Genomic DNA, 27172 nt, shown 5'->3' with positions numbered 1-27172 from the left:
ATATTACCCTGTATTTATTTTACCAGAAATTATTATCTTCTTTCCATTTTACTTCACTGACTAATTCTCAGAATGAGCCTTTGCAATGTCCATTTCATATTTTACAGGTTTGCTACCATGCTCAACTCCTGACATTCTGTGCTCAGACTCGTGGAATATTACTCTTTCATTGGTTATGCTATCTTTTTCTCATTGTCACCTCCCCTTTGGCATTCCCTCCCAGAGAGCAGAATGGGAGGCTAATCCAGAATCTTTAGCCAAAGGAGAGATGATCATGACACTTTCTCACTTACAGGCCATTTGTCCTATGGATACACCTTGTGTGTCATTGCTGCATTGGTTTCCATTGCCTTCTACATCCTCATGTCATTGGTCATTGCTGATTCTTCTGTCTTCTAGAGGAAGTTTGCCACCCTAAGGGCAATAGTGTGTTCTGGACCTCTCTGCATACCTCCAACCTCTTTGATAAGACTGTTGGCAGAACGAGAGTGATTTACGTGGGAAGTCTTCACCAACCATTGCTGATGATATTGATTCAAAATTTAAGCAGTGTCTAGGTTTGAACGCGAGACCGCGGTGCATTTTGATTACTAGTCAAAGATGTGACCACTAGACCACAGGTCTATGGGTAAGTTACTCATTGAAAATCTGTTCGTGGAATTTTGTAGGTATGATTCTGGATGTTACCTAGGCAGAAATAAAAAGTTTGACATTTGGCAAGCACTCACTGTTTACTCACTTGTGAGTAAAATTAAAACATATGGTGTCAAACTTTATCTGTGATGGCTGTGGTTATGTTAAAATAAAGAGGAGGGGAGAGGGGAAGAATACCAAGGAAGAAATGGACACTTAGCTAAATTCTTGAAGATGGGGAGACTTCTGTGAGATCACAAACATTCTTTTCCCATGGTTGTATTAGTTTATATTATTAATTTTCTGTTGAAGTCCCACATTAATGGGATAAAACCAGTATTGACCATGTTGTTTGTTTAAATGTGCCACACATTGTTACTTAGGGGTGCAACCTTTTGGTCAAAAATAAAGCTGAGAAATATTTTCAAACTTTTCCTGTGCTGGTGATTAATAACTTCCTAGTGTTTTATCAGAGAAATAAAATCTTCTATCTCTTCTGTTATTTGAAGTGAAGCAAGCTTACATGCTCATTTATTTTTGTCTTTCAGATATTTTAGTAGCAAGATTGGGTCCAGTCACAACAGTGAATTACAGTATGTTCCACTTTAACACATTTTAAATAAATCTGTTGTTAATGTAAGCCACAAATTTAAAAGCAGATCCATTTTCCCATTGTAGTAATTAATTGTAAATATACACTGTGAGGTGACAAAAGCAATGGGATAGCAATTTGCACATATACAGATGACGAGTGTATCGTGTACACAAGTTATAAAGGAGCAGTGCATTGGGAGATCTACCAGGTGTACTGGGGTGATTATGTGAAAACGTTTCTGATGTGATTATGGCCGCACAATGGAAATTAACAGACTTTGAACACTGAACAGTAGTTGGAGCTATACACTCCATTTCGGAAATCATTAGGGAATTTAATATTCAGAGATCAGCATGTCAAGAGTGTGCCAAGAATACCAAATTTCAGACATTATCTTTCAATCAGACAATGGAGTGACTAACTTCCTTCACTTAACGACCGAGAGCAGCGGCATTTGCTTAGAGTTGTTAGTGCTAGCAGACAAGCAACACAGCATGAAAAAAACACAAGAATCAATGTGGAATGTATGACAAACTTATCTGTTAGGACAGTGCAGCAAAATTTTGGTATTGATGGGCTATGGCAGCACACGATCGATGAGAGTGCCTTTGCTAACATCACAGCATCACGTCCAGTGCCTCGTCTGGAGTCATGACCATATCGGTTGGTCCCTAAATAACTGGAAAACCATGGACTAGTCAGGTGAGTCCTGATTTCAGTTGGTAAGAGCTGACCGTAGATTTTGAGTGTCGTGCAGACATTATGAAGCCATGGACCCAAGTTCTCAATGAGGTACTGTGGAAGCTGGTGGTGGCTCCATAATGGTGTGGACTATGTTTACATGGAATGGACTGTGTCCTCTGGTATAAATGTACTGACCATTGACTGGAAATGGTTATGTTCATCTACTTGGAAACCATTTACTTTCATGGACTTCATGTCCCAGAACAAAGATGGAATTTTTATGGGTGACAGTGTGCCATTTCGCCGGGCCACAGTTGTTTGCAGTTGGTTTGGAGAATATTCTGGACTGTTTGGCTGAACAATTTGGCTACACAGATTGCCTAGCGTCAATGCCATTGAACATTTATGGAAAGTAATTGTGAGGTCAGTTCGTGCACAAAATCCTGCACTGGCAACACTTTCGCAGTTACAGACAGCTGTAAAGGCAGCTGTTTCTGCAGGGGCCTCCATCAACGTGTTGCAATCATGACACATAGAGCTGCTACATTATGTTGGGCAAAAGGAGATCTGACGCAATATTAGGAGGTATCCCTCACTTTTGTCACCTCAGTGTATTTAGAGGCTCCAAAAAAAAAAAAAAACTTTCTTAAAATTAATATTAAATACAGATAATAAGCTATAGGACTCCTTTCACATTTTTTGAAATCCTTATGTTGATGCCACATAAATGAGAATAGTTAGTTAAATTGTATCTGCTAAGAAAGTGTGAAACCTGTTGTTGATCAGCCTCTAGATATGGTGTATAACTGGAGTTCGTTTTGGTTTTCTTGGTGCATAACAAGCTAACATGTGAAGCCAGTTCATAAACCAAGGGTGAAAGAACATAGAACGTGGCTACATACATTTACTTACAGCTTTTGTACTGTGTGCAGTGGTACCAACTATTGGTTGCCTTGATAAAGCCATACACTAAGCTAGTATTTTTTCATATAGCTGTTAAGTTACATAATTTGAGTGAAAATCTCTGGAAGTCAGAACTGAATAATAATAAAAATACAGAATAAAGAATAAAGATGTGATGCTGAAACTGATGAAAGAATCCTTGGCGGTACTGGGAATTGAATCTGGGTTCCCTACGTGGCTGTCAGGCATGCTGACTGCTAAGGTATGGAAGTGGGACAAATCTGGCAGTAGAAATGTACAAAAGTGGAAGTGATGACATCATAGCTTTCAACAGTGTTGGCATTATCCTAGCTTTCAGAACTATTAGATCCTTCCTTTGGGATGGCAAAGGGATAGTTTGAAGATGGGGATGTCAGTCACACCCGAGATGAGAAGAGCATGTCTGTTATGAGGAAGAGGTAGCAAATATCACAGAAAAGATATTTATTTATTGGGTTCCATTGGACCATGAGAGGTAAGGCTACTTGGTCATTGTCAGTACACAGTTTACAGAATGCTGACTAGAAAATTTATAAACAAAAGAGTTAATAAAACACAAAAAAATTGAGAGGGGGCATACAAATGAATAACGTATAAGAGAGAAAATTTCTCAGCTACTGCATGTACAGAGCAAACCTTCACCTTGGATTTGAATACTTGGTGTTTCTTACTCTATTTTTTTTCCTGCTCTGCTGAAAGCCTATTGAAAATGAAACATGCTGAATAGTGCACATCTTTCTGTACAGTGCTTAAGAAAGTGTTACCCTAGTGCATATCATTTTAATGTCTAGTGTTCACTGAGTGAATGTTAAAGTTTCTTCTGAATGAGCCAGTATTGTCAACAACAAATCCACTGATGGAATATATGAAAAGGGACGACTGGGTTTGAATTCCCGAGGCACCTGATCTATGGCATACACGAAGTTCATAAAATGACACCACAGATCAGCTGACAGCCCTTTTCTGGGGTAAAAGTAGTCTTGGTGAGTGTACAGAGTTGCTTCAAGATATACCACCATACGAGATACTAGAGTGAAAGTAAGCAAAGTAATCAAGCCCTTCATGTTTTAATGTCGGTAACTGTGGAGGTCATGCTCATAATTATTCTTCAGTTTCTGCATGGGATACTTCATGTACTCTCAGTCTTTGGAATTTAAAATTGCTGATTTTACCAATTCTATGATAACCTTGGTACAGTAAAATTTCTGAAAAATTGGATGGATTGAGTTTTGTTGCAATTAAGTTTTAATGTGTTCTCTGTTAGCCATGTGCTGATGTTTTTAACTACCCTATAAGCTACAGAAAACATAGTCATTAACTGTATTGAGAAGATTGCTGGAAAACAGACCAGATGCGAGGTAATAGGGGAATATAGTTAAATAAAGATAAGTAGCAGCCAAATAATAAAAACAGGGAAAAAGATTACCGTACAATGAAGTAAAAAGTTCACATAATAATGGAGAAATGTAACCAAAGTGGGAGCATCACTAAACAACTCTTTTGAAATGAAAAAATACTGAAGATTTAAAAAAAGGTCACCAAATGATAAAATAAGATTTACAGTTCCTGTACACAGTGTTTGCAGAAAGAATGTACAGAAAATAATAAAATTGAAAACACTATAGATACTAATTGCACTGTTAATGCTGAAAAGCAAATAAGACTGCAAGAAAAGGGGAGAAAATTGCTAAATGTAGAAACACAGTAGCTAAAGAAGAAAAAATGGGTCCATGAAAGAGGCAGCACTGTCACAGAACAACTTGGCAACTTAGTTCACTCTTCAGGTGGGTCCCTCTCATCATGAGGTCTGAATGACCTGCTCTTCCTCTTTAACCTTTCCCAAATATCACTTTTCCCTCCCAGTGAAGCAAAAAAATAATTTTGAAAGCTAAATTTTGCATCCTGAGAGTGAGTACTGGCAGACGTATCTGTTCGTATTTATTCACTCTCTAGTCAACAAGGACAATGAAACGGAGAATAGGTCTTATACTATCCAAATACCTATTGTCCAGTGGATTACTGAAGCTGTACCACTTCTGGTGTTGAGCTACAGTTTCTGTAAATGCACTGTCAACTTGAATCCTTTTTTCTTGTTGGACCACATTGGATCAGCAACTGGGAATTAAAGCAGTGCCAGTGATAGAAAATGGAGAGAAGTTTAATAGCAGTTACAAGCATTTAATCATAATAATGGATACAATAGCTGTCCTCAAACATTAACCTTATGACAGTGAAATTATGTGACTTGGATATGAAGAATATTTCATCAGTTGGGCGATTTCATCTCAAATCATACAGGTCAAGAATGAATGTGGCACATCACTATTTCAAAATTTGCTGAAAAGAAATTATGTTGAAGTTACACATGACACCTCTCCAAAACTACAATATTTTGATTTTCTGAGGATTTGTTAAAACACCACAGACCTCTCTAAATGAGAGTATTTGTGAAAATGTCGTAATGAAAGGGAAAACTGAAAAATTGTAATAAATAACCCAAAAGTGATAAGAGATCTGAATTTATTTACAATAAATACTTTGAAACTTCCTGGCAGATTAAAACTGTGTGCCCGACCGAGACTTGAACTCGGGACCTTTGCCTTTCGCGGGCAAGTGCTCTACCATCTGAGCTACCGAAGCACGACTCACGCCTGGTACTCACAGCTTTACTTCTGCCAGTATCTCGTCTCCTACCTTCCAAACTTTACAGAAGCTCTCCTGTGAACCTAGCAGAACTAGCACTCCTGAAAGAAAGGAGCCACAGCCTGGGGGATGTTTCTGGAAACATCCCCCAGGCTGTGGCTAAGCCATGTCTCCGCAATATCCTTGCTTTCAGGAGTGCTAGTTCTGCTAGGTTCGCAGGAGAGCTTCTGTAAAGTTTGGAAGGTAGGAGACGAGATACTGGCAGAAGTAAAGCTGTGAGTACCGGGCGTGAGTCGTGCTTCGGTAGCTCAGATGGTAGAGCACTTGCCCGCGAAAGGCAAAGGTCCCGAGTTTGAGTCTCGGTCGGGCACACAGTTTTAATCTGCCAGGAAGTTTCATATCGGCGCACACTCCGCTGCAGAGTGAAAATCTCATTCTGGAATAAATACTTTGTTCTCAGTGCTATGAGACATGGTTAACACATACATACACACTTCTTAGCTTGCCTCCTCTTTATTTTTTTTTAAAAAATGAACTATGACAATTTTTAACTTTTTGCAAATGAAACTATAAATAGTCACAGTATATTAACTGTCTTGGGAAATGACAAAGTGGAAGGACTACTGACTGTCAGCTAGGACATTAATGCATGAAATTCTTAAACTGTCAAAATATATGTACATAAAGATAAAAGAATCCCAAATGTTCTAAAAATTTCATGGTATGTTAGTAGCTCATTGTACTTAGGGAATGTACAATCAGAGTGGGCAATACTTGTCAGTACAAAATGTGATAAATTTTTGAGCCCTACTCTCAATGTCAAAAAAATCATGGACACTTAAATATTTAATTGATTGCTGATTTTAAATAAATGTCATGTAATATTAGTATTTATGAATCAGAAAATTACTTTACAACATTATGAGTGAGTGGGGAACAATTCATAATTTTGTTTGAAAGCATTTTATAACAAAAATGAGACAGAGAATATTTATACTCCTTTTTCTTTGTATGATTGTTATTCACAAAGTTTTGTTGTCTTCTGTCATGATTTCACTTCTTCACAACTTTCCATGAATTAAAATTGCCTACAGTGTAACAATCAACACTGCACTGTTGAAAAGAGTTCGTTAGTTTTTGTAGTCTGCTTCTCAAAAAGAATGGCTCTGAGCACTATGCGACTTAACTTCTGAGGTCATCAGTCGCCTAGAACTTAGAACTAATTAAACCTAAGCAACCTAAGGACAGCACACACATCCATGCCCGAGGCAGGATTGGAACCTGCGACCGTAGCAGTCGCTCGGCTCCAGACTGTAGCGCCTAGAACCGCACGGCCACTCCGGCCGGCCAGTCTGCTCCTCATTGAACTTGTATAGCTGAGCTGCATTTGCCCACGGACAAGGATGCTCCTCATTGAACTTGTATAGCTGAGCTGCATTTGCCCACGGACAAGGATGCTCCAACAAGAACAGTACTTGGGAAATGGGAACTGCACACTGATCTTTTGATGATGACCATTTGAAAGCATTAACAGGACCATGACATGTCATAAAGGAGATGGTTATATCGTGCAACTCATGAGAGACACTTATTATCTGTCCCACCAATCACTGATTGTCATATACACAAGAAATGAAGTGAGTCACTACAAATTCTTCCAACGTATGCTGTGGTCTCTGCATTTCACACACAGTAACAGGCTGCATTTTGTGGAGAACCATTCTTGCAATGTATGTGCCACTCCTGGATGCAACCCAGTATTGACTTGATTGAATTCCTACCACAGGCTTCATAGCAGACCACTCTTCTCTCTTTTTTTAAATGGAATTCCCTTAATGTACTTTCATTAAGGATTAAGATTTTCATGTGTGTTACTAATGTTGATATGATGAGTACAAATCCAATAACATCTCTTATAGCACCAACAGCTTTATACTGGCGATTAAATCATGTTGCAAAATGTTTACAGAGACTTCCTACCCATCACATGCACTTTTTCTGTGATGTGTTTCTGAAAATATCCATTTTTTGTCTTGATTCCTGTACTACAGTGTTGAGCAAGCTCATGAAGCTGAAAGTGGTTTTTAAAATGAGGTGCTGCACTATCTTTCACATAGACATGTATAGGAAACACTTGGCCTCCAGATGCTGTGTCACCAATAATCATGCTGACAGTGTAGTATGCAGGTGCACTTTCATGAATGAGATCATCACTGACAGTAACAAAACAGTATGATGTTCCAAGGAAGTGAGCAACGTATGTGAATATTGATGCCTGTGTTGTGTGCCATTGGTAACTGAGTTTCATTCTGCAAAGTAACAGATCAGTTGTCAGTTGAATTGAAGAACTAATGTGTCAGTATTCTGGGATGTGGCTGATTTTACTTTTGCTATGGCCTGTCTTTGAATCCTCCGGATATGAGGTGAGCTATTCCTTTCATGACCCAATGCCTAATATCTGTAACAAACTTCTCTGGCTCTACAGTCTTCTTCACCAACTCTCCTCCCTCCCACAATGCATAGGTTATGTCTCTGTCAGTGTCCTGAAGGTGTAATGCTTCAACAGTCATCACTTGAGCACCAGGACACATTGCATACTCCTGCAACCAACATTTATCTTGCCACTCTTGACGTATACACAAAAGCATCAGGTCCATTTTTGTGTATTTCTCCTGTGACACTGCTTATGGTGAAACAAGCAAGTTTCAAATTAATACAGTAAATAAATGTGCATACTTCATTCAATGGCTGGCATTTTATCTATTTCGGTCCTAAGGAAAGGAATTTTGTCAGACCAGTTTTTAAATTCAGGTTCTCCTTTTTCAATAGGAGATATGCTTCTCTTAATGATCTTGTCATCCTTCTCTTATTGATCTTGTCATATATCTTTTTACCTTTTTAACTTTTTCGCCATTTTCACTAACAGAGAAAACATCAGCCTGGTTAGGACTTTGCCTACTGCAATCTTTGTCATCACTTGGGTAGTATTCCAGAGCAGCAGTAAGCGTATCATCTTGCAGTGGATGCCCACAGTAAGAATCTGGGCATGCCCAAATACCATTTTCATTCTTTATTTGATGAGCTTTTGAAATCAAATAATGTGAGGAAGTGGGTATGTATTTCTGTATCTGCTGCTAAGAGTAGCAGGTATCAGTCTCAGGTAGCTGTACCTTCTCAGTATAGGTGGCTGCTGAGATACCGCTATTTAAGTTTTGAACCACACATCTCATTTTGTGCACATATCACTATCTTCAGGTTCTGCACAAAGCACATGTACATTGTACACTTCACAAGATTTGAAGATGTTGCTTGTGTAAAACTTGTTTAAATTTCTTCCACATTTATTTTTACGTACTGTTTTCTTCTTGTGCTTCTTACCTTTCCTGGATGTTTAAGGGGCTGCAGCAGAAATGCTAGCATGCAGTACATCAGCAGCATCACACCCAAGTATATAAACATCTGCACTGTATTCTTGAGTTTCATATGTGGGTAATGGTGATCATTCAGGTGGGTTGTCAGTAAATTTCTTCTGGTAGTGAGTTTAGCAATTCCTGGACAATGTATGTGGTGCTAATACCATTACCTGAAGACCAAGAAATTTCTGCAATATCTGTAACAGATTTTTGACAACTGTGAAGTGTTTTTCACTTTTCTTAAACACCACCTTTTTGTGTCTTTTTTCATAGTACACAAACCTCACCCTTTCACAACTGTATTTCCTCACTGACATTGTATCTAACAAACAGTTCAAACCAAAAACACAAAAATCAGTGCAGAATGGTTTATGTGCAAGTTATCACTTGTTATAAACAGATGAGTGCTGGAAACAGTGATGCCAAGATGCATATTTTACACTAGAAATTAAGTGATGAGAAATATGCAGAATGTTAAAAATTTTTTTAACACTTCACACACAAAAATATTGCCCACTGTGTTTGCACTGACTACTAACACATCAACACATTAGTTCTCAAAAGTTTTCGGATGGGGGTTTTTGAGTAAATAATTTGTGAAAACTCATAAAAATGCATTTTTTAGATTTTTACTAATAAATATTTACGTAATACGGATAACTGGAGCAGAGAACGTACTGTTTATAATTACATCATTAGTATCTGGTAATATGATACCAGTTAGTGCTCTCTGACTTTCCAGATTAGGGTGGGGGTGGGGGAATTAAGTGGAAAAATTAACTTAAACTTTGAATGTTTGTCTTAAATTTGTAAGTTAAAAGAAGCCCATAAATGTGCGGGTCTCAAACAAAATTTCAAGACCCTAAGAGGGAGCTTTAATGCAAAACATCTGCCAGATCTCCTGTACTTTTGGTTTATTAGTTATATTTTTTTGTTCTCTACTGTTTTAAGAGTTATTTACAAAATATAAATTTTTCAAAGGGCCGTATCATTTACAAAAACTAAGACAAAATGAAAATACTGTATTTCTTAACACCTATGATATAGAGGTCTAATATATATTTTTTCCAAAGAAATTCATGATCAGGAGTTGACATGACCTGTATGATTTGAGATCAAATCACCCAGTTATGTCACATTTTATCATTTTGTTTCATTCTAAAGGTTTCATTCATCTTTATTTACATGTTTAGATTTGATAACTTGTATGGGTGTTAAAAATGATGTAGGGTGCCCATAATTAAAGTTCCAGTTTGAAAACACTGTAAAAAGAGAACCACTGCTCAGAATGATTTCAAATTTGGATAGCATATTATTGACACAGGATGAAATGCCATGGAACAAAAAAAGTTTAAAAAAAATTTTGCTAATAAAGTGTCTTAATACAAGTGGAGTTGGCTACAAATGACAGATGAATCACAATGCAATAACTATGGTTTGAGCTGCACATTACACCAACCATACTGTTCATTGTGCACGACTGCTAAAGTTCGGCAGTCAACAGTTTTGGACTGTTAGTCAGGTAAGCCCATCCACCACGGCAAGGTCATACCACACAGGATGGAAAAAGTCAGTTTTTAATTGTTCTGTGTCCAAAAACTAATTACCTTGGGGTCAAAAACTGCATAAAAAGCAAAATGACATTGTTTATAATTGTCATGGGACTGGCGCAAGACATACTCAGTATGTTGTCTGCCATTTTCTACCACAAGTGGAAATCTAGAAATGACAAGTTCCACAACAGATCGGAGTTTAGTAGAGGTCACATTCAGAATGTCTTGCTTAATTCAGCTATATTCTTAATTGAGGCACACAACACATCTTTCAGATAACCCACAATCAGAATTCACACGGATCAAGATCAAGTGATCTGGATGGCCAGGCTGTAGAGAAATACTGCTGATAAATCTAGCGTATCTGTAATGCCTCTGCAGCAGCCCCTTCACTGGCTGTGCAGTCTGTGGATGAATGCCATCTTGCATAAAAATTTCCTAACCACTCATACACATTGTTGAAGGTTTAGAATGGCATTGATATACAGAAGACTCTCATAGTGTTTACCAGTGATGGTACATGTAACAGGACCTGCAGGACTCATCTACTTGCAAAAATACAGCCCAATGATAACAGATGCTGTCAACCCTTACCACATAGTCACCTTTGCAGAATGAAGTAGTACTGGTTGATGTGCATGCATCTTTTACATTGTCCATATTGTACAGTTCTGCATATTGACCTATCTGTGGAGATGTAAATGGGCTTTGTCTGTCCACAGAATGTTTCATGGCCATTCATTGTCCCTTCCATGTCAGCAAGAAATTCTGAGCGAATGTTTGTCTTGCTGGCAGTCGAGCATGAAGCAACTCCTGAAAATGAGTGATTTTCTGTGGATAGCAATACAGGTAATTTCGTAAAATTTTATCTTCGACAGATGCCGCATCAACTGCTTACTTCCGTCTGCCTCATTACATTTCAAAAGAACCTGTTTTTTCGAATTTTGTTATCATTTTCTGCAGACCCTTAGCAGATATCAGACCAACGCGTTTTTTCATATCCTTGGGTGCCTGGAGCTTCTGCAGGGCTACTGGTGCATAGTCACTGTTGTTGTAAAAGAGCTTTACCGGCAGGATGCAATCCTTCATGGAGACATTCATATTAGGCATCTCAGACAGAAACTGAGGTACAATGTGCCACACATCTGTTGTTGGTATGCATACCCTGATGCTTACAGGGCCATCTGTTGGTCAAATTTATGTTTTTATTTATTTGTTTATTTTTTCAAATTTGGCATCATTCTGAGCAGTGGTTCTCTTTCTACAGCATTTTGGAAGTGGAACTTTAATTATGGGCAACCTGTATATTGATAAATATATATTTATGTGAATCTTTTTTCCATCTGTTCAGGAATGTCATCACTGGTGAACATTATCGATTTGTTAGCATGTGGATGGCTAGGACATCGTATCTTGCAGCCTTCTTCATCATGTTAGTTTTTGTAAGTAGTCTCTTTCATTAAAGTTAAAACAGTGCTCTGTAAATGCCAGTGAAATTATGTTTGATATTGGTAAAGTAGTGTGAAATGCATAACAGCTTCGAGGTTAAATTTCAGTATTCTGTAGTAAATTGTGACATAATTTTGTCTGTTGTTATGTTACTTGCTAAGATACTTAACTTTGTACTGAGTTTCAGATTTTGTTGCATTAAAAATACATAACTTTGTTGGTTAATAATTATGGGAATGGCTGTTGCAAAAGGCCATTTAAGTCCACTATTTAATATTACTAAAAAAATTTGGTTGAAAACTTATTGGGGTTAGGTAGACATTTAAAAAATTAAAATTACAAGCTTTTGTTCTGTTCTGTGTATTTAGATTATGAGAATAGAGTTCTTCGTGTCTGATCAGATATGTAGCAGAATATAAGAGCGTACATGAAAAACTTTTGTATTATCTAGTGGGCTGTATAAAGAGGAGGTAGATGTACATTAAAACATGCAGATAATCTTCAGAATGGCAAACACTGTGTAAATATGCGCTCTATTCTCAGTAGTTTAGAAAATAAGATAATTAAAAACTCGGAGCATTTGGCAAGTTAACCCTATGAATATGCATATCACTGCTTGCAAGAGGATGGACTTCTTGCATATTCCTTATATGTCCAGTGTACTCTTTCACACAACAACATTATCTGAAACAGATTATAAATTTCCTTTTAGTGGAAGTATACTACTTGAGTGGTAGCCATTGTTCATTCCTTGAGGCTGGACAAGATTCCTGTCTCCTGGAGTCTAGATCATACATAGATCATGCCAGCAACTGGTGCAGAAGGTTGAGAAGACCAGCCTTACTCAGGGAGTTTCAGTGAAGCTCATAAGCTGCAGCATTGTCCACAGAACTGATCAGGGCCTAATTCTGACCTGATTAGAAGGCTTGAACCAGAGACTACGAAGGTTCTGTGACAATTTATGCTGTGACTTCCTGTGAGAATTACAGGCCCTCCTAAGTGGGCCAGGGATGAACTACACATCAGAGACAAGGGTGGCTGACAATTTGTGGAGTGCATGTAAGGTGTAAGTGACTCTCCATCCATATTGTATAGTGATGGGTGTTAAGAGATCAAAAAGTATTAAAATTGTGGTGCTCAACTGTCAAAGGGTATGCAATGAAGTTTCAGACTTTGAAGCATTCCTACAAAGCTGTGGAGCTCACTTAATACACGCCACAAAATCTAACAGTGAGATTTTTGGTGTGAATCCTAGTGTTCATCAAAAGGATAGGCTAATGGGAAATGAAGTTGTTACAGTAGACAAGAAACTCAAATCTATCAATATAGAAATGGAAGCTACATGGGAGATTGTTTGGACAAGACACAGTATCAAGGGGGGGGACATAAATTTGTGATTGGATCTTTCTGTTGACTATCAGACTCACTACCAGATGTAACCAAAAACTTTAGAGATAACTTCATTTCACTAGTACGAATGTTCCCCGGACATACTGTCATAATTGGAGGAGACTTTAATCATCCAACAGTGAACTGGAATAATTAGAGCAAGGGATGAGGACGGGAAGAAATCCTGCAAAACATTGTTGGATGTATTTTCTGAAAACTACCTAGAATACCGAGTTTGAGGGCCCACTCATGATGAAAATATGTTAGACCTAATGGCAACAAATAGATCTGACCTGTTAGATGATGTCCGTGTTGAAACTGGTATAGTGCCAATGAGGCAGTTTTGCACCTGTAATTACAACAGTACAGAGGGTAGCTAAAATAGTTTAGATGATTTACATGTTCAGTAAACTATATAAAGAGGCAGATATTTGTTACCTAGAAGATAAATTCAAAATATTTACCTCTGGGAAGGAGCATTTAGCAGAACTGTGGCTCAAGCTTAAAAGAATGCTTCAGCATGTACTGTATGGAAACCTGTAAGGATGGGAGGAACCCTCCCTGGTTCTGTCACTGTAAGGAAACTTCTAAAGAAACAGTGACTACTGCATATTAGGTGTAAAACAAAGCCTAGGGCCATAGAGAGATGCTGAATGAAACACATTTTGGTTGGTAAGAGAGCAGAGCATGTTCAGTGACTGGCATAGCAGAATCTTATCAAAAGATCCCTCACAAAACACAAAGAAGGTCTGGTCATTTGTGAAAGGTGTCAGTTGCATCAAACACAGCATCCAGATGTTCATGGACAGTATAGGAACTGAAATTAAGGTTAACAGAGCAAAAGACAAAATGCTGAACTCCGTTTTCAAATGTTCCTTTATTAAGGAAGATACAGAATGCTGCTATCTTCTTCTCATCACTGCAAAGATTGACAATATAGGTATTAGTCTTAAATTTATCCATATTATATGGCATTTAATTTTTACTAACATTTATTAGCATGACATGTTTCAGCAGCCTGCTATCATCATCAGGTGTATTACAGTTACACGTTCATTAATCTGAAGTGTGGTCAGGATTATTTGCTGGATGTGCCAGTGAGGTTACATACTGAAGATTTTTTAATTAATTATTTTCACTAATATAACAACTCACTCCACTTTCTGCCACAAATGGGCCAATCAACACCAACCAACCACCATGTCATCCTCTGCCGATGCTGTTGTCAAGCACCAACCTGATTTTTTTGCCTCTATTGCCTCTTAGTAGCACATCTGTCTGTTGACTTGAAGCTGAAGATATTACTATGTATTCGATGTTATTTGCTATAAAAAAAAAGGTACTCTACATTATAGCTTGTACTTTTTTACTAAAGGTATACTGTTTAGATGATGACCAGGTTTCCTAAGTATTTCATGAAGTTACTGGCACCTACTATCAGGATGGTACCCACAAATAACTAAAAGGTACAGTGGCAGAAGTATTTATACAAATTTCAAACAAACTTAAATGAATCCCTATTCAGTAATCAAAGAGAGCTCCAACAAGTCACTGAACAAAGTAATTAAGTGTGGCAGAAAACGCTTTCCATATTTACACAAAATGTCACAGTTCACAGGCAGTATTGTGTCGCAGAAAACTATTGGGTGAAATTACATGCAATGATTTACTTTAGTTCACTGGTTGAGAGTAACAATATTCAGCAATACCTCATTCACATGACAATGATAATCTATGCCTCCTACCAATCGTGACACAATTCAGGCAAAATATTCATTAACTTGAATTAGGAAAATCACTTGAAAGTTATTACGCATCAACAGTACTTACTTTTTGTGGGTGCAGGTGTACATATTTCCTTGGACAAATTGGACATGGCTGTAACATAAACAAAAGCTGGCAGCTTAAGTGATGTTACATGCTTGTTAAGTTGACAGGGACTGGGCTCATGCTGCATGACTGTGAATGACATTTGACAAAAATTGCTGTATGAACAAATTGTTACTTCAGAAATTACAATCATTTAAGAAACAGCTAACTAAAATATTGTTATTCAGGATGGGCTGTAAAAGTACAGAACCTATCAAATACAAAGGCAAAATTTGCAATAGAAATTATGATGGTATGGATTTTCCAATGGTAATTATCTCATAAGTTAATTAGTTCCATGCAAAATAAAATGATGCTTTGTAGTTGGAATCGGTTTGCTACTTTTACAAATGCATATTAGCTCACATGATGATGACAAATTCGTATGTAAGATGTTCAATCACAACATTTTCTGATTTATAAATCTTAAGTGAAAACTAATTATAGTGTTGGGCTCAGCACAATGAAAGTAAAGTACTGAGTAATAAATTCAGTTGGAGCAAAGTCTAATTCCGCTTTTCAAGAATTTAGTTACCATATGTAAGGTACACATAACAGTTTGATACTTAGCATAATTACTGGGAAGAAAAGTATTAATCATCAGAGGTGCAATCATCGCAAGCTTGCTATGTTATCATACTGATCTCCCAGGAATTGTTGCCTTATTGATCTTGGATCCACTACTGATGGCTCAAATAACTCCTCACTTGGTATCTCAAAACTGAGTGCACCCTGTTCTAGTTGTGGCAGTACTGGGAATCAAACTTGGGTCCTTGGCATAGCAACCAAATACACTGGCCACTGAACTATGGAGATGGACTTTACTACCAGGAAGAGATAACTAAAAAAATATTGTCTGAACATTCTTGAATAACCAGGGAATACCAAATAATTGTTAATATTTAATATGTGGCATGACATAAATATGCTTCTATAAAAAAGATTATATCTTAGCAATTGAAATAAATTTTTAGCACTTAATAGCCTTTCAAATGAAAACATTTGAATGTGAATGTCTTAAGTGATGATGTGTTTATTACTCTCCTCTATGTGCCAGGAACATAAATTTCCATAAAAAATACATGTAATGAATTCAGTTAAACAGCTCAAACATACAAATTTACTTAAGGTATACGTTGAAGTATGTTGGTCTTCTTGTACATGGTTAGTTTTGGTACATAATCCTACTGGCACACCCACCAAACAATTCTCATCACACTCCAGATTAATGTACACGTAAATGTAATGCACTCGATAATTGTAGCATACTGCCAAAACATTTCATGCTAATAAATACTAATAAAAAGTAGTGAGTGAAGCAGTAAAAATTATTTCATAAATAGATAATAGTGTCAGTGACATTGACAACAGCTTGCTCAAATTAAACAAGGCTCCAGGGCCAGTGAGATCCTTGTCACATTTTACACAAAATTTGTAGCCGTGGTAGTTCCTGTTTGAATCACAATCTGCCTTAGATACATCGAACAAAAAACTGTGCCCAGTAATTGGAAAAAAGGATGATTCACATGTCTACACATGAGATCCACAAAACAACCATCCAATCTCATTGTTATCCATGTGTTGAAGAATCTTAGAACACATCATGAGCTCAAAGATAATGATAAGGGATAAGATAACAAGAGAATGACCGCCTCCGTGCTTTTCGCACATGACATCCTGAAAGGCATGGATGTAGGTGGTCAGGTGGATGCAGCATTTTTCAACTTCTGGGAAAGCATTTCACTTGGTACCACACCAGCATTTATTAATAAGAGTACAGCTGTATGTGGTATTAAACAAAACTTGTGATTGGGTTGAGGATTTCTTGATAGGCAGTAAATAAAGTGTTATCTTGGATGGAGAGTCATTGATAGTTGTAAAAGGAATGCCAAGTGTAGCAAAGGGAAGTGTGCTGGGGTCACTATAGTTCATGTTGTGTATTAACGACATGACAAGCAATGTTAATAGCAACTTTGAAAAATGTCATGATTACTGCCTTGAGCTGCTGATAAAATATTCATTTAAACGACCAGTTTCAGTTGACTGATCATCAAGAAATTCTTTAAAGCATTTACATCATCATAATAGGCAAATATAAAATCATTGAAGTCAGATAATAAAACTGTTAATCTGTCACTGTCAGACAGTGTTAACACAGGTTGCTGATGTAACGTGAAAGAGTACACTGCCTAGCACAATATATCTTGATGATGTAATTTCTATTAAGACGTGACAACAGTGACAAATTCATGATTTTATTATCTGGTGCTGTAAATGATTTTAAGAACATGACGATGGTCAGCTGGCCAAAACTGGCTCAAAGCTGTAATCATGAAATTTTCGGAATATATAAGAGATTCTGGACACAGCTTCCTGAAAATATATTAATAGTAACCTCAAACTTTTTGCAGGGAATGCAGTTATCTTTAATGATGTACCGTATGAAAAAAGTTGTAGAATGTTACATCATATTTTTGAGAAGATTTAAAAGTGTTGCAGTGATTGGCAACTTGCTTTAAATGCAAAGAAATGTAAAATTATTCACTCTACCAAAAGAGAGAAAAGTACTATCCTATGACTACAATATCTGCGATTTACAATTAGAACCAGTCATTTCATACAAGTATAGCATATAACATTTTGTAGGGATACAAAGTCTGGGTACAAAGGTGACTAGTTTTGAATCACTCATGCATCCCATTTTAGAATATTCCTCAAATTGTGGGACTCAAACTAAGTAGGACTAATGGGGCTATCAAATTTATATAAAGAAGGGCAGCATGAGTAGTCACAGGTTTGTTTGTCTCATGGGAGAGCTTCATGGAAGTCTTGAAGAAACCTGGGTTGGCAGATACTTGAAAACAAACACACTAATTAACCCACAGAACTCTACTTACAAAGTTTCAAGAATCAACAGTATGTGAAGAATCTATAGACAGGTTCTTCAGCCTCTTATATATTGTTCCTGTAGGGACCGTGAAGACAAAATCACACTAATTATAGTTTGCACAGAGGCACTTAAGCCCTCCTCCTTCACAAGTTCCATACTTGATTGAAGCATCCCATATGGTACCATGATAAGTATCTTCTGCCATGCACTTCACAGCAGTTTGCAGAGTATTTATGAAGATCTAGATGTAGTATATCATTGGAATTTTGTGAGCATTTTCAAGGCATTCTCATACTAACCAAATGAATCTGTTAAAGTGCACAGCCCTTCTTTTGATCTTTTTTATCTCCTCTAATAATCCTATCTGTTAAGCATGTCAGACTAAAGGACAGTATTCAGTAATTGGCTGAATGAGGGTTTTGTGAGTTACCATCTTCATGGATGAATTATAGTTCTATAAGATCCTTCCAGTGAATCTTTAGCCTTTTCTACAACATGTTTTATGTGGATGCTCAACATAAGCTCGATCTGGACTAGGGATAACTGATTAATTACAGTTGATTATTTGTAACTGTTCTGGCAGTTGATTATTTATATATTGTTGTTTGTTTCACATAAGTTAATTTTACATAATTGATTATCTTTACAGTTATTTCCATTTTTCCTTTTAAAGCCTGTTGAGCATTGACTTTCTGTTTACAGAAGAAATATGACTGCCCCCAAGTTCTCATCATGTAACATAGGGTCCATGTTAACCAAAACAAAGCAATATTAATTATATTTTGTCAGATAACAACATATCTTAAGTGCAATGGCTCTTATGTAACACATACTAATTCCTTGCAAGCAGGCTCAGATCCCAGGGCTTGGGTCTGGTGATGAGGGTTGCAGTTTGTCACTTACTGTCTCTAGTCCCTTTCCCCCAACCCCCAAATATAATCTTCTGTCACCTCCACTTTTAAAGTGCCTTAAATGTGTACAGTTTTATAACAACAACAACAACAATATTGATGATAATAATTATCATCTTGCTGTTTGGCCACTTCCCCCAAAATCAATCACTAATAAGTTCTTTTGTGATTCTTGAGTTTACCCTGATGTATTACTTGATTGAACAGTCATGGGCATACTGCCAGTTCATAGTGGCCAGTAAGAATATTTTGGTTATCAGATATGCTGACATCACCATGTGTACTGTTGAACCACGCCCCTGATGGTGGCGACGTGCCTCATTGCTGAAATAGTCCTCCTGGACACTATTAACTCATAATACAACTGTGAACTGCGATAAATCGTTTAATTACCATCAAATGTTTTAATGTAATAATAATAACTTGTTTATGCCAGTGAATAGTTCCTTCTTTAGTATAACATCCAAGAAATTGCAATTCAGAAAAATACAGCCTTTGAAAAGTATAAACCCAAAAATTTGAGAGGTAAATGCGTCATGCAGTTAATTTAAGAACTGTGATAAGAACAAGCTCTCACACCTTTGATAATGTCGTAATATACAGAACATAAATCAAGGTGTGCTCTCATAATTATCAATATTTCACTAAGCATGCAGTTTTGAATACTTGTCTGCAAACTGCTGAAATATGAGCGTGTTACCGAGGCCAATGCTGTTTGTTTCAGCCATTTCTGCTGACATTTGGGAAGTCAGTTTTCTGTTATTTCTTTCTGTTAGTGGAGGGTCTTCCACTTTCTGTCTTTCCTTACTTTATTTTCTGTGGATTACAGGTCTTGCATATGGATTCATGAAATGCCTCAGATTTGTTGTTGACATTACATGAGGCTAGCCTGTGAAAGTGCTGACCGGTCAGGCCATTGTTTTTTCTAGATGTGCAGGCCAGCACACCACCAGTTGAAAAGTATCCTGTGTAAAACATAGCTTGTAAGTCCTAGAATTCCTTGCAATTTTCAGGACTTAGTTTTCGTGCTCTGTAATCTCAATACATACAGGGTGTATCACCTAAAACTTGCACCGCAAATATTGAGGAAATGGAAAGTGCTATACAAGTTCAATTTTCACAGAATGGATTGGTAGTTAGGGTTTCGTATTGTTAGCCAATAAACTGATTGTAATAATACTAAGGAAGTGTATTTTTCTTGCAAAAATACACTTTTTAAATAGAGAAAAACTCATTCACATTAATGAACTAAAAGTAGAGGAAATTTTGAAGGTCAGCGCTGTTTTTTGCAGTATCTAGTGTGAGTCGTTTATGAGGTATCGTATTTGGGACAGTTCCCACACCCAGTATTTTTTTGTGTCATTCAACCTGCATAGTGGCTAGGTACGGTGTTGTTACGTTTGCTTACAGTGTGCCTGTGTGTCCCTCGAGTGCATTGCGACCTGCTGGTCAATTAGTGTGTGACAGTCGAAGCAGTTGGTAGTGAGTGGACTATGGGATTTACCAGTGCAGTAAAAGCAGACATGCTTGTGGTGTGTGGAGAGAGTGGGAGGAATGCAGTTAATTATTGTATGGTGTATGCGGCAAGATAAGCCAAATAGATGTCAACCATCCCGGGAATTATTTATCTACCTCTTCAACCAGTTATGTCAAAGTGGTAGGGTAACACTAGACAGTGTAACAGGAGGAGACAAGTGACAACAGAAGACGGAGAAATTGATTTTCTTGCTGCTGTTGCAGTTGATACACACATTAGCTCCTGTGAAATTGCACAAAGAAATGGTATGAGTTGGGCAACTGTTCTACGCATTCTCCATCGACGTAAGTTTGATCCCTATCACATCTCTTTCTATGAAGAGCTGCCTGCAAACAATAATGAGAATAGTGTTAACTTTTGTATATGGCATTAAACAGAATATTCCTGATGTATCTTTTTAGTGATGAAGCCACTATTGTCAGTCTTGGCCAGGTAAACTGACGAAACATCCACTATTGTTGTGTTGAAAACCCCTGTTGGCTTCATCAGGTGGAACATCAGAGTCCAGGGAGTGTAGACATATGGTGTGGGATAGTGAACCATCAGCTCATAGGTCCGTTTCTCGCAGATGGAACACTCAAGGCACTGAAGTATTGCAGCCTCCTAACAGACCACATTCCATGGATGCTGTGGTGAAAGCTGAAAGAGACTGTCTACAAAGATGTACCAACTACACCTGATGATATCCAATGACATATTACTGCAACCTGCTCGGACCTCTCTGCTGAAATGCTAGCAAGTGTGCAGCAGTTGTTATACCAGGCTGGTAGTCTGTATTACTGCTGCCAGTGGTCCTTCTGAACACAACCTGTGATGGTGAGTTGCCTTGTTCCTGGTCAGAATCCACATAACTTGTGTATGCACTTGTGTGTTGTTCCTTAGTGTGTGCTACCACAGGTGTCGCACAAGTGTCGGTGTGGGTTATCGTGTAAACGACTTGTGCTAGAGTCCTGAAATAAATATTATTGACATTCTAATTTACCCAACTTGTAGTTTGTTAATGTCAAAAGGCATTGTTCCATTTAAAAAAGTGTATGTTTGCACAAAAATACACTTTCTAAGTATTATCACGATCTGTTGATTGGCTAACAGTATAAATCCCTGACTTCCAATCCATTCTGTGGAAACTGCACATCAGTAGTACTGTCCATATCCACAATATCTTCGGTGCAAGTTTTAGGTGATTCACCCTTTGTGTGCGGCTTTTTTATGATGGTTGTCATATTCGGCTTATCAGCTTATGTAGTTTCCTATCTGTCCATTCTTCTTCCTGAAGGTCCCTAGAATTTATCACATGTTTGACATCTTGCATCCATCTTCTAGGCGGTCTTCCACATTTTCTTGTTTTCTTCACGAAGCTGGTGTCTGTTCACAGAATCTATTTGGCCTTCACTTATCATCCATTCATTGGAGCTGGATGCATGAAGTTAATAGTTTGCCACCTATGGCATCGAGAACAGTGTCTTTTTTCGCCTATAATTTCCCATATTCTGTCACTTCTGAAGTTTCCCAGTCTGGAGGCGTGACAACTTCTTTTCCAGAAATCCACCTTGAAGGGTATCAGTTTATTTTTCTCCTGTTTGGTTAACTCCCATATTTCAGTGGTGTGTGTGGTGACAGTCCCTACAATTGGCTTCTACAACAATACTTTTGCTCTCTTTGTCGTTTCATCACTCCATAACAAGGACTTAAGTCGGCCAATTATTCTTTTTCATTGCCCAATTTTATTTTATTTTGTGTGTGCTGCTTCCATTTGTTGTAAAAATGCTGCCCTAGTATTTTAAGATACAGACAATACTAAAGTTTCAGAATCCTCAGTCACCTTCACCCATTACCACATACTTCATCTTTTTGTGTTTTTCAGGCTGCATTTTAAGTATTCTCTACGCAGTTTCCTGGACTTGTAAGTGCAGTTGTCTTTGTCTCCCTCTATCAGGACCTTTTCATTGGCAGATAGTAAAGTGCACAGTTTTTTTCCAATTTTGCAAAACTTCTTCTAAGTGTACTTTAAATAATATCAGTCCTAATGAGCACCCGAATGGGGCCTCCCGGCCAACGATGCTATACGCTCATTTCATTGTTCATTGCGAGGTGTAATGCAGACAACATTACATGGGATCTTTTCACAAACACGATAAATAAGTGAACAATGGTAACGAGACACACACTCTTCTGTGTGTACAGTCGTCTTTATAACCATCTTATCTCAAATAACATACTGTCAAAGTCACAGTTTGGATTTCTAAAAGGTTCTGATATTGAGAAGGCTATCTACACTTACAGTGAAAATGTACTTAATTCATTAGACAAAAAATTGCAGGCAACTGGTATATTTTGTGATCTGTCAAAGGCATTTGACTGTGTAAATCACAATATCCTTTTAAGTAAACTAGAATATTATAGTGTAACAGGAAGTGCTGCAAAATGGTTCAAATCTTATATCTCTGGCAGGAAACAAAGGGTGTTATTAGGAAAGAGACATGTATCAAGCTATCAGGCATCATCCAACTGGGAACTAATTACATGTGGGGTCCCACAAGGTTCCATTTTGGGGCCCTTACTTTTTCTTGTGTATATCAATGACCTTTCATCAGTAACATTACCAGATGCCAAGTTTGTTTTGTTTGCTGATGATACAAACATTGCAATAAATAGCAAATCAAGTGTAGTCTTAGAAAGATCAGCCAATAAAATATTTGTAGACATTAATCACTGGTTCCTAGCCAATTCTTTGTCACTAAACTTTGAAAAAACACACTACATGCAGTTCAGAACTTGTAAGGGGTGTCCCAAGAGTATATGTCTAACATATGATGACAAGAAGATAGAAGAAGTGGACGGTGTTAAATTCTTGGGATTACAGCTTGATAATAAATTCAACTGGGAGGAGCACACCACAGAACTGCTGAAGCGTCTTAACAAATCTCTGTTTGCAATGCGAATTTTGTCAGACATAGGGGATATAAAAATGAAAAAGCTGGCATACTATGCTTACTTTCATTCCATAATGTCATATGGGATTATTTTCTGGGGTAATTCATCAAGCCAAGCTAAAGTTTTCCGGGCACAAAAACGTGCAGTAAGAATTATATGTGGTGTGAACTCAAGAACATCCTGCAGAAGCCTGTTTAGGGAACTAGGGATACTAACTACAGCTTCCCAATATATTTATTCCTTAATGAAATTTGTCATTAAAAATATATCACTTTTTCAAACCAACAGCTCAATTCATGGAATCAATACTAGAAATAAGAATAATCTTCACAAGGATTTAAAGTCACTTAGTCTTGTACAAAAAGGTGTGCATTATTCAGGAACACACATTTTCAATAACTTACCAGCAGCCATAAAAAGCTTAACAACCAATGAAATTCAGTTTAAGAGAAGCCTAAAGGATTTATTGGTGGCCAACTCCTTCTACTCCATTGATGAATTTCTGAGGAAAACCAACTGATTTGTATATAAGTACAACATAACTTCTGCACAATTTCAGTGCAGTAATGTGTTCACTGAAAATTTGTGTGTGTGTGTGTGTGTGTGTGTGTGTAAGTATAATCTAACTTCTGCACCATTTCAGTGCAGTAATGTGTTCATTGTAAATAAGTATTACAGTAGTTGTATTACATGTTTCTTACCTTATAAATAAATAAAAAACTTTTTTATTTTAAATTCAGTGCAATAGTATTTGTAAAATGACTCTTAGTGTTCATTAAAAAATGACGATCATTCCACTTGGGACCTGTGGAATGGTACATTAGCTTATTTGTTTTAGTTTAAATATTTGTCATGTATTGTTGTTTTTCTGACATGTTCCACATCCTGGAGGACCTCCTCACTACGGATCAATTGGAATGAAAGTAAATCTAATCTAATCTAATCTGTTGTTCGTCTTTTCACATCAGCCATCTCAGCCCCCTTCTTGCATTCAACAGTTGTAAATAATGCAGCAAATGAAAGAGCAATTCAGTTCTGCTCGTAAACCCGTGCGCATTCCTGTGTCTTCCGTTAGAAAGCGCTAGTCGCAAATATGGCGACTGAATCTGTTGTCACAGAGCATCGTCCGTTCAGCATTAATTTCCATTGTAATCCTCCAAGTGATAATGCGTAGATGGAATCATCAGTTGAAGATACGAGCTTTGCTTGCAAAGGAAAGAATACGAGACGAGCAAGAGTGAAGAATGTGTTGAACGAGTGAGTGTGTTTTCACGCGCTCTGATGGCTAGTCGTGAATTAGCAATTCCAGTGACTGTGTGGAGATGTTGAAGAAGACACCTACAACTACGCTTCATTGTCTGCAGTTGTTGCAAGCTCTTAAGCCCGCAGACAAAGGTTTGCAAACGAAATGTTGCTTCATGACGACAAAGATTTTCAGAATCGTTTCGTCTTCAGTGAAGAATTGACATTTCAGCGAAGTGGGAATATGAACACACATGAGCGTTTAAGGGTCAGCAAATGCCTACGAGATGGTACAGTTGCAACGAGACTCCCCTAAATTGAATGTTTTTCCTGTGCCATATGCCGGCAGAAAGCTTATGGACCATTCTTTCTCTCGAAGTAACTGTAACTGACGTTTCTTATGTTGATACGCTAGAAATGTGGCTCTTTTCTTAATAGGAAGAAGCTGAACGACAGAACTTTATTTGGCAGCAAAATGGTGCACCTCCTATATGGCATAACTGATCTGCCTGATTAGAGAAACCGAGGCAGTTGTTAATTACTACAGGCACACTGATCACAGTTTGGGAAGAGCTCGCCTATCAACTCGATGTGTGCTGTGTGACGAATGGTGCTCACACTGAACACTGGTGAGAAAAACTGTTAGGGTTGCTTTTTCATTTGATGTATTACTTACAATTGTTAAGTTGAAAACCAAGATATTCATTTTGAAAAGCCCCGGTATAACAAGTATCTGGAATTAAATTTTTGGCCATATGACATTCTGTTGTCATAATATAGCACTTTACATCTCTCAGTATTGCTGAGCCGACGGGAACTGCAACTACGTTGTGCCAGAGGCATTGTCAAACAGGCTGCCGTCGACGTCATAGCAGAGCTGCGCTGCAGGTGTGTAGCTGGCAGCGGCCGCTCGGGAAGCCGTGGGCGCGGCGGTCGGGCAGGGAGTCGTGTTGTGCACAATTACGTCCCCGGGGAACCCCCGGCTGCGGCCATGCGAGCCTGACGGATTGCCGGCCCCGCGCGTGGCGTCGCGTCGCGTCGCGCCGGCGCCGGCGCCACAGTCAATAGGCGCCTGATGACGTTGGTTCCGACCCCGGCGCCGGCTCCGACTGACGTGTGATTACCATCCGCAGACTCCTATAATCACAATTTTGATACATTGTGCCGGCGGCGTGAGCGGTACAGTAGTTGATACGGCGCCTGCCGCAGTCGGTGTACAGTGTCTGCCTTCCCCTCCCCCTCTTTCCCTTTCCTCCCTCTGCTCCAACCCAGCGCAGCCGGGGTTAATTAGGCCATCAGCTGCGCAGTGCCCGCCCCGCATACGAGCAAGATGAATACGCCGCTGATGCCGAGCCTTCGTTCTCCACCTCTCTCCCCTCCACCCCCCCTCCCCTACCCGCCCTCCTCCTCGCTCCCATACTTAGGCCACTCACAGTGCTCCGTCGCCCTCCCCTGCTCGCTTTTCCACCCTACCCCTCTCGCTCTTACCCTGTACAACCGCCACACCTCCTCCGACGTGTGCACGTTACGGCGTCTGTTTATTTTTGGCAACATATGACGTCATAAAGGCAGTCTGGGAGAGTGGGAGCCGGAGCCGTGTAATCTAGCTTGCACCACTCATACCCTATCCACTCGCGCTCTAGATCGGCACTCCCCCGCCCCGCAGCGGACGATAGACGCGTTGATGAATTTGGCAGTAAATGTTTGATTTCACAAGCGTTGCCGCGCAACCCAGCGATTCAGTATGTTGACCGGAGGGATAGGCTTTCGTGCTCGATCGATCCTAACACAAAGAGTTATCTTAGGTTTTTTATTTGTTTATTTATTTCTTTTTTTTTTTAGGCAAGGCCTGTCCGTGAAGTTCATGAACATCAATGAAATGTACAAATTGTTGAACTGCCCGTATCTGTTCCGTTGCACTTGCCACTACACGGTTCGGAAGATTACGTCCCATCATCAGGTGTATTTATGTCAATTAATAGGGCGCGAAAGTATTGTAATGTGCGACTTTTGAGTAACCTGCGTACTGCCAGAGCGAGCTCAAAGTTATGTAGATGTTTTGACCACATAGTGTCAGTGCTCAAAGTTTGCGGCACTCTTATTTAAATCAAATGCTGCACATTAAACTACCCAAAGCTGCCGTATTAGAAGCTAATACCTAAAGCGTATGCCCTTTGTACTAAAATAGTTTCTTCTGCTGCCAAAGAACGCAAGTTACATAACACTTGTACATACAGCAATCCCACTCCACCTGATGATAAAGGTATACTCCTCTGAAACGCGCAGGGGAAAGTGTAATGTGATAAATGTGACTGGTTACGATAATTTGTACTTTCAGTAGAAATAGGTAGCTTGCGGTTACCAGGAGGTCACTTCTGTGCCAACGGCGGGACCTTAGTTCATTTAAAATTTTCCAGCGTTTGGGATTAAACATTAGCTAGATTTTCATGTTCTGTTCTGTAACACAAGAATCGAAATGCTAGTGTTG

At 38.5% G+C, this 27172-nt stretch overlaps 1 protein-coding gene across 6 annotated transcripts in view; it reads left to right on the top strand.

The window, feature by feature from the left end:
* The window catches only part of LOC126484626 (membralin), a 507394-nt gene that overhangs the window by 155487 nt on the left and 324735 nt on the right, over positions 1-27172 (top strand). For 5 of the 6 annotated variants that reach the window (XM_050108212.1, XM_050108215.1, XM_050108214.1 and 2 more), the window contains exons 8-9: positions 1182-1226; positions 11815-11905. In XM_050108212.1, the coding sequence (XP_049964169.1) occupies positions 1182-1226; positions 11815-11905 (136 nt within the window). The remainder of the gene's footprint in view (positions 1-1181; positions 1227-11814; positions 11906-27172) is intronic. The other variant, XM_050108211.1, reaches the window with a different exon arrangement.

This window comes from Schistocerca serialis, chromosome 6 (genome assembly GCF_023864345.2).
Source record: "Schistocerca serialis cubense isolate TAMUIC-IGC-003099 chromosome 6, iqSchSeri2.2, whole genome shotgun sequence".
Classification (NCBI taxonomy): Eukaryota; Metazoa; Arthropoda; class Insecta; order Orthoptera; family Acrididae; genus Schistocerca; species Schistocerca serialis.
The sequence above is the reverse complement of the archived record's forward strand: the minus strand, read 5'-3'. Positions and strand labels throughout refer to the sequence as shown.